The sequence below is a fragment of the Triticum urartu genome, chromosome 7, assembly GCF_003073215.2.
Source record: "Triticum urartu cultivar G1812 chromosome 7, Tu2.1, whole genome shotgun sequence".
In the NCBI taxonomy this organism is placed as follows: Eukaryota; Viridiplantae; Streptophyta; class Magnoliopsida; order Poales; family Poaceae; genus Triticum; species Triticum urartu.
Genome location: NC_053028.1, coordinates 75953415 through 75962805, shown reverse-complemented (window position 1 = coordinate 75962805; position 9391 = coordinate 75953415). Strand labels below are relative to the sequence as shown.

General features: G+C 44.5%; 1 protein-coding gene across 1 annotated transcript; it reads right to left on the bottom strand.

The window, feature by feature from the left end:
* Positions 1 to 7608: 7608 nt before the first annotated feature.
* On the bottom strand, positions 7609 to 8769 carry LOC125518408. Its single transcript, XM_048683260.1, has one exon. It carries the CDS (start codon positions 8767 to 8769, stop codon positions 7609 to 7611), a length of 1161 nt encoding a protein of 386 aa, XP_048539217.1.
* Positions 8770 to 9391: the final 622 nt, after the last annotated feature.

Sequence of the window (9391 nt, the reverse complement as noted above, 5' to 3'; positions counted from 1 at the left end):
CCATAAGCATCATTCATATTGGCATCATGGCCACAAGCATAGAAAGCATCATCAAAAAGGGATATTTCAAAAGAATCAACGGGATCATAACAATCATCATAACATTCATCCTTCGGTAAGCACGAAGGGAAATTAAACAATGTATGAGTTGAAGAGTTACTCTCATTAGAAGGTGGGAACGGGTAGCTAATCCGCTCTTCCTCCTTTTGTTCTTCGCTCTCCTCATCATCTTTTTCATCCAATGGGCTCACAGTTTCATCAATTTCTTCTTCCATAGACTCCTGCAAAATATTAGTCTCTTCTTGGATAGCGGAGACTTGCTCAATAAGTGCATAAATATAGGAATTGTATTCATAATTCTCATAGAAATATTTCAATATAGCAAAATTTTCAGTCCTATAAACATCATCATCAAAAGCTTCATACTTTTCAAACAAAGATTCAATTTCATAAGCACCGTTAAAAGCAACAAATTCTTCTATTTGTTCCACATCATAGTAATCATATATACCTCTAGCATAAGAAGCCAAGGTTTCATTATCTTGAAATTTGCATGAAAAGGGAAGGTGTGGAGCCTTCATCCTAGAGCAACAAGTATAATCATATCTCAAGCATAGTTGCCTAGCATACCACTTCAACATATAAATTTGATCCCATAATAGTTTCCCTTTTTGAGTCAAGCGATAATCCCTAAAGTATTCACGTTGATCCAACATGTCTCCCATAACATAATTGAATGGGGTTTTCTTAGGATTATCAAAGTAGTAAATAATCTCTTTCACATAATGAGCATCGAGGGTTTTAGGAGGTTCCCCATCTCCATGAGTAGCAGGTAAACCTAATTTTTTGGTATTCGTGTTCCATATCCATAACTAAAGATAAAGAACAACGAAGAACAACAAATAAAATTTACTTAGTGATAAAGCAAACAAGCACACACGAGAATATTCACCCCATGCTATGACTCCCCGACAACGGCGCCAGAAAAAGGTCTTGATAACCCACAAGTATAGGGGATCGCAACAGTTTTCGATAAGTAAGAGTGTCGAACCCAACGAGGAGCTAAAGGTAGAATAAATATTCCCTCAAGTTCTATCGACCACCGATACAACTCTACGCACGCTTGACGTTCGCTTTACCTATTTTTTTTGGTATTTCGTGTTTTTGGATAGGTTTGCAAGCTAATATAAAGAGCAAGTAAATAAAAAGTAGGGGCTATTTAGATAAAGATACAACTAAGTTAGTTTTAGTAGAGAGCTTTTTGTCACGCGAAAGTTATTTTTCCCTAGGCAATCGATAACTAGACCGGTAATCATTATTGCAATTTTATTTGAGGGAGAGGCATAAGCTAACATACTTTCTCTACTTGGATCACATGCACTTATGACTGGAACTCTAGCAAGCATCCGCAACTACTAAAGATCATTAAGGTAAAACCCAAACATAGCATTAAAGTATCAAGTCACCATTATCCCATACATAAACAACCTACTTACTCGGGTCTGTGCTTCTATCACTCACGCCACCCACCATAAGCAAATCATGAACATATTGCAAACCCTACAGTGGGAATCCCTCACGCTTGCGCGACACGGAGAGCACCATAGGACAACACCAATAATAAAACATGCAACTCAAACCAATCACGATCATCAAATAACCCATAGGACAAAACGGATCTACTCAAACATCATAGGATAGCCATACATCATTGGGAAATAGTATATAGCGTTGAGCACCATGTTTAAGTAGAGATTACAGCGGGCAAGAGAGAGGTTACACCGCTGCATAGAGGGGGGAAGAGTTGGTCATGATGGCGATGAAGTTGTTGGTGAAGATTGCGGTGATGGTGATGGCCCCCGGTGGCACTCAGGCGCCACCAGAAGCGAGGGGGAGAGAGCCCCCCTCCTTCTTCTTCTTCCTTGACCTCCTCCCTAGATGGGAGAAGGGTTTCCCCTCTGGTCCATGGCCTCCATGGCTTGGGAGGGGTGAGAGCCCCTCCGAGATTAGATCTGTCTCTCTGTCTCTCTCTGTTTCTGCGTTCTCAGATTCTACCCTTTCACCGTTTCTTATATTCCCGGAGATCCGTAAATCCGATTGGGCTGAAATTTTAACACGGTCTCTATCCGGATATTAGCTTTCTTGCGGCGAAATAAGGGCACCAACCGCCTTACGGGGTGGCCACGAGGGTCAGGGGCGCGCCCCCTGCCTCGTGGCCCCCTCGGGCATCCTCTCGCGTGGATTTTTCTTCCCAAAAATCACATATATTCCAAAAAAAAGTCTCCGTTAGTTTTTATCCCGTTTGGACTCCGTTTGATATGGATATTCTGCTAAACAAAAAACATGCAACAAACAGGAACTGGCACTGGGCACTAGATCAATATGTTAGTCCCAAAAATAGTATAAAAAGTTGCCAAAAGTATATGAAAGTTGTAGAATATTGGCATGGAACAATCAAAAATTATAGATACGACATAGACGTATCAGGGGGTTCCGGTAACCCCTCAGGCGCTCCGGCAAAATCCCGATTTCAGCCGGAACTCTTCCGATGTCCAAATGTAGGCTTCCAATATATTAATCTTCATGTCTTGACCATTTCGAGACTCCTCGGAATGTTCATGATCATATCTGGGACTCCGAACTACCTTCGGTACATCAAAACACATAAACTCATAATACCGATCGTCACAGAACTTTAAGCGTGCGGACCCTACGGGTTCGAGAACTATGTAGAAATGACCGAGACATGTCTCCGGTCAATAACCAATAGCGGAACCTAGGTGCTCATATTGGTTCCTACATATTCTATGAAGATCTTTATCGGTCAAACCGCATAACAATATACGTTGTTCCCTTTGTCATCGGTATGTTACTTGCCCGAGATTCGATCGTCGGTATCCCAATACCTAGCTCAATATCGTTACCGGCAAGTCTCTTTACTCGTTCTGTAATGCATCATCCTGTAACTAACTTATTAGTCACATTGCTTGCAAGGCTTATTATGATGTGCATTACCGAGAGGGCCTAGAGATACATCTCCGATAATCGGAGTGACAAATCCTAATCTCGATCTATGCCAACTCAACAAGTACCACCGGAGACACCTGTAGAGCACCTTTATAATCACCTAGTTACGTTGTGACGTTTGGTAGCACACAAAGTGTTCCTCGGGTAATCGGGAGTTGCATAATCTCATAGTCATAGGAACATGTATAAGTCATGAAGAAAGCAATAACAGTAAACTAAAGGATCAAGTGCTAAGCTAACGGAATGGGTCAAGTCAATCACATCATTCTCCTAATGATGTGATCCTGTTTATCAAATGACAACTCATGTCTATGGTTAGGAAACATAACCATCTTTGATTAACGAGCTAGTCAAGTAGAGGCATACTAGTGACACTATGTTTGTCTATGTATTCACACAAGTATTATTTTTCCGGTTAATACAATTCTAGCATGAATAATAAACATTTATCATGATATGAGGAAATAAATAATAACTTTATTATTGCCTCTAGGGAATATTTCCTTCAGAAAGAAGGACAAAGAATCTGGATTTAGCCTGCTTTGGCAGAGTTGTTGTCAACCATGGAAGTCGACCGGGTGAAGAACGAGGCAACCACCTGATGCCACTCGCAAGCAAAGGAGTGAAGCTCCATCGTAGCATAACACCAGATGCCACATGAGCAAACTTAAACCTAGACCTAGCCCTAGACTTACTATGTATTCCGGCCTCCTCTTCTGCCGCTAGATGGGAGAAGAGTCGGTGATATCTATGAGCAACTCCCAATAGGAGGGATGAGACACAAAGGGGGGATGAGAGCATTTGGGTGGGGGGGGGGGCTGTCAGTATTCATAACTTGATATGCCAATGAAAGCAATGGATTCACTAAGAAACCAAAAGATATATGCAAAGAAAGATCCTAAGACCAATCCTGTGTGGTGTATTCCAGTCCACCCTCCTAGACTATAATCGAATACTGTCGTTCCCTTCATTCATGTTTCCTCCCCTAACTCCATCCCCACTTCTCTCCATCCTTAGCCGGCGAGTAGGGTGAGGGTCCCACCTTTTCATGTAAATTAGTGGTAGTTGGCTAGCTTCACTCTAGATAGATCGAAATGAAAAATGAAAAATACAAAGAAGACCCTAAGGACCAATATGCACGGTGTACTGCAGTCTACACTCCTAGACTAGTACTACAAAATAATACATTTTCCTTCAGTGTTCTCTTAGCCATGTTTCCTCCCCTAGCTCCCTCTGGATCTCTACCTATCTACCCCTCGCATCTTCTCTCTAGCCTTAGTCAACGACGAGTAGTATGAGGGGCCCACCTATTTCATTTAGCTTAGTACTCTCTCTATACGGGTTTATTTGGTTGAAGGAACACCAAATGTTGTACCTTTTTTAGGCCGCTGCATTAACAACGCATCACTTGATGGAAAGCCCACATATGCGCTTTCCTAATTGATTGAGCATTCAAGCTACATGTGAGTGGTAGACGCAACAAGTGTATGTTAGTTAATAGGCTAATCAGTGACCAATCACTACACTGTAATGACAAATAATTACATGTTAAAGGAGAGCTCGAGGGCCAACTCGTGGGGGCGTTCGAGTACCCCCCCCCCCCCCCCCCCCCCCCCCCCCCCCCCGCCTCCCCTCGAGCTTGCTTGTGTGTAGGAGTTTTGAACCTCGAAGTGGGTGGACTCCATCGAGGCCTATGCGACCTCTTTGTCTCTCTTGTTCCAGCTTTGGAGCTCCACTCTCAAACTGCAAATGCTAGCTCGGGTACTTTTGCCGCTTCTCCCCTCCTTCCTGCCCTTAGCCTTTTTTGCTAGAAAGACCATGCTGGAGAACAACTCATCCGAGCTGTAGAACAACTCGATAGGTACCCGAGGTAATGTCACAAGACCATCATCGATCGAGTTATATCACTTCGCTTTATAGGGCAAGGTTGGAGTCAAAGTAGATGCCTTGCTCGGAAATACCAAGGTGGGAAAGATTGCATAGTTCAAGAGTTTCACCACGGGCAGGTTATGTTCGGGGCCCACGAGGGCTCCAAATGTCGATGATTGATTCCAATAAATCATGGAGAATAATATAGAGAAGGATGGCTTTCAAAGGAATCTTGTCAACCGAAATGAAGACGAAGTGGTTTTACCAAGGTCCAAGCTCCTAGATGTGTAATAGCACTACGTCATGCTTGTAATGTTGACATATGGCGGTTAGAATGTGTAGACTGGATCTGCAAAGAGCTAATTTATGAGGGCATTGTTCTCCTGCCCGCAAAAAAGAGAGGGTATTGTTCTCCTAGAGTGGATGATCCTTTGGCGGCGGCCGTCTAGGCCTTTCTATAGGCCAACCTGTGTCGGTAATTAGGTAGTTATCTTCAGGCGACATGATGAAAGTATCTCCTATAACAACACAATCCCAAACTTAGCGAGACATGCTTATCCCCTTCCTAGTGTTTACTCTGGCACGACTGGGCACGAGTGCCGAGGGTCTAGCATCATATATGGACTCAGTGTGCACCACACCCATATGGTATACCCCTCCGATAACACAGCCATACTCACTGGCAGTTCCTTTTTATCCGAAATGTAGCTGAATATGCGTACGTGGGGTGATTAGTTCAGTTATTCAGTTAGATGTAAAGTCTCTCATGTTCATATCATATATTCCCTCCGTTCCTAAATATAAGTCTTTCTAGAGATTTCAATAAAAACTACGTTCATATGTATATAGACATATATTAGAGTGTAGTTTCACTCATTTTGCTCCGTATGTAGTCCGCATTGAAATCTTTAGAAAGACTTATATTTAGGAACGAATGAAGTAGTGATAAGAATTCTACTCGAATTCAGTTAGCATGTACATCATCTAACTACTCTACAGTGAAATACTACTGCACTCGATCTAACTGAGTCGGTCGCCTAAGTGTGCCATCTGTGGCCTCCCTCGTTCAGAATTTAGGTGCTCGGCATCACAACAACACACGAGACAGTAAAAACAGCACAACTGAAAACACGATCACCAGCTCACAGGAAGAACCCGCTACATTTTTCATTCATACCGAATGCATAGTGTAAAAGAAACACATTGCAGGATGCATTTTCCATTCAAGCGAAATGCATTGTCTAAAAAAAGTCGCAGGATCATCGACTCATTGCAAGAACCCCTACACTGAAAAGCAAGATGAATCGGCAGCTCACTGGAAGAACCAACTGCATTTGTTGTATATATGAAATGCATCATCTAAAAGAAATACAGGACCATCATCTCAGTGCAAGAACCACTGCATTCTCCATTAATGCAAAATGCATCCATCATCCAAAAGGAACACGGCGCCAAAACAGACAGACAGGGGTTCCCCCTGTCCTGTCAGGAGTTCGGAGCAAGTTTAGCTAGCACAAGAAGCACGAGGGCTGCTGAGTTTTCTGAACCTATATATCTATCTACATGCAAAAGTAGGCGTCCAGTTCTGCTGTCATTGTATCCGAGATGGCGAAACTTCAGAAGAGGTTAACTGACAGGACTCCTGCTCTGATCTTTCTCTATTCTGCATCAACATTCGGGTGTCGCAGCGCATTGTAGGCTGAATTAGCAGAAATAATGAGTAAGTTAGGCGGAAGACCGATAACAAATAACAATATAATGATAAGATCAAGATGACAAAACCTGAAAACCTAACAAGGTCAAAAAGTGAAAACCTGAAACAACATAATGTGCTAGATTCATGTACAGAACTGATGAACACAACATGATAAAGGATCAGTTCTGTACAACATGATAACATAATGAGCAGGGTGGCTGGCACAATATTCTATGGTTTTTAATATGATGAAGGAATACATGTACAGAACTGAAAAATCTCTTTTTTTCCTGATCAACCAAGCCTGTTGATAGCCACAAAATAATTTGGTACAAAGCTTGTTACTGCTAAAATGATGCTCTCGAGCTATGGCTATGAGGCTGCAAAGAGGAGCCATTGTTGCACTTGGTCATGGTTGAGAAGCGGACGGCGCCGGTGGAAGGAGACCAAGTGATGCGAGGGAAGCCATCGTAAACAATAAATCATAATATTGCAGTCATCTATTGTCATTCACCACCGAGCTGTAGTCAGAGATAACACCTTATTCTGGCCATAGTACAAACATGATAAAGGATCCAATGCACCGCACAGAAAAAGATTAAAAAGATGTGATATACTATGTGATGTTTTATCCAAAACACCAAGCTTGCTCATAGACTAAAGAACAAAGGGTGGCAAAAGATAAATTATTTGAACTAGTCTAATTTTTGAATAATAGTTACCAAGCGCTAGAGATATATAGCGAACCAGCCTAACAATTCCATACAAAATGTGGAATCTATCAGGGCCCATGCTTCAATTTATGATTCGTTTGGAGGAGTAGCGCAGCTCATCATTTTCAGGTCGACAACACCTCTTATTTTGCGATGTCTAGGTGAGGCCACTAATATAATATGAAAACCTCTCCTTTACTTCCAGATTATCAACCGATCGAGCCTGTGGATGACCCCAAAATAAGTAAATTCATACAAAGCTTGTTGCTGCTATAACTAAATAGGTGAATGAGATATAATACCTCATAGGGCCTCAACGAAGGGCCTTCTAGGACAGAACCACGAATAGCCTAACCAGCCACTCTTTTTGCAGCCGCCCTCCATGTGCTCTTGTGGGTGGGGAATTCGTTCGAGAGCGTTTGACCCCAAATTAAACACAATAACCCATTGCTCATGCTTTATTGTATCGTGCTCCACAAAGTAGACACAATTTCTCCTAATGGCAGGGAAGTCCTCTGCAGAGAGCGCGAGGCTGTCACCCCTGCCCAAGAAGAGCGAGTAGTCGCCGAGATCCGTCACCTTCTCCCCCCCAAAGTCGAGGCGCTGGGCAGCCCAATCCAGGTGGTGCACTTCTACAAGGATCACGGGGCCGGGGCTTCCTGATCCACGATACACAATAACGAGCAATAGCTGGTTGTTGCATGCCACCACGTGTGGCACCAGATCCCCGGGTAAGCGGCTTGGATACCGCGTTCGCAGAGGAGTGTAGAGGGAGATACGCCGCAGGCGCTCGGGAGGATGCTGCTGGAGATCGAAGATGCTGACTCTCATGCCCACCATGCTGGAGATGTAGAGCCTGCCTTGGTGGAAGGCTGCGCCCTCGATCCGGCCTGTAGGGTACTCGGGCTGTATCGTCCAGGCCGCGTCTCCAGGACGCCAAAAGATGAGCATGTGCTCGATCTGTGCGCCCAGGATTTCCTGGCTCGCGATCGCCATCCAGCCCCCCGGCGAGGCGAGCGGGTCGCCGGAGAGGAACAATTGGGCGACGGTTGTCAAAGGCGGCAGAGGAATCTCAGCCTGGGAGAGGGGCTCCCAGAGTATTAGCCTGGTGGGGGATTGCAGGTCGTCCGTTAGGGCGAGCCAGCCACGGGGCGTGCCGCAGCAGTAGGGGAGGCCCGCCGGGGCTAGGGCCCGGGAGTGCATCCTTTTTCCACCGCGGGGCAGCCAGAAGGAGTGGTCGCAGGCAGGGTCGACGGCGCTAACAGGGTTGCGGCGGCGGTCGTGGACGGCGACGATCCACGGACGGCAGGCTGCGAGCGGGGCGGTGGACGCGCGCCAGTGGGAGCATACCTGGTGGATGTGGATTTGGTCCACGTCGGCCTGCAGACGGTCCGATACTTCCTGGATAAGCTCCGCCGGCAGGGAGGTCCAGCCGCCGCCGTGTCCTCTGCCTCCGCCTGCCATTGCAACAACCGAACCGACCGAGCGAGTCGGGGTTTTCGTCGTTCCTCCAAAGCGTCGCGCCTGTGTTTATTGGAGTATAAAGGCTACCAAACGTTGTCTTGTTTATTTTATTGTGGGAAACCCTTCCTATCTGTAGTCTGATAGGTCGATCCGTCGATTCTTCTTTGATCCCACGGTCAGAGATCCTCCAGAAAAAATACCACACCGAGTTAGTATCTCCATAACTCACGCATAAACGTTCGCATATACCCCCCACGGTCAGGATCGAATGTATAGCATTGCGTGAATCTCCCCAAGTCAATCATCGTCCGTCACCACTCCCTACACATATATATTATTCTCAATTTGTTTCTACTAATTTCTGTGCCAACGAGTTTCATTGGTAGATGTTCATGTTATAGTTATACCGACTATTGAGTGTTGTTGGGTGTCAAAAATAAAATTGTTCTTTGCAGTACTTTTCATCACGAAATCATCATCAAAACTAGGTGTATTCGGTATTTTGTTTTGACAAACTTGCGTAGCTATCTTGCTTGCATGCAATCGCAGTTATTATTTTATGTTTTCAAATCTCTGTGCTTCCTATTCAGACGAGAATAGTTGCAAAAGCAATATTTTCATG

Bases quoted from the DNA above. Each gene is read 5' to 3' on its own strand.
- LOC125518408 (XM_048683260.1), bottom strand. From the start codon at position 8,769: ATGGCAGGCGGAGGCAGAGGACACGGCGGCGGCTGGACCTCCCTGCCG.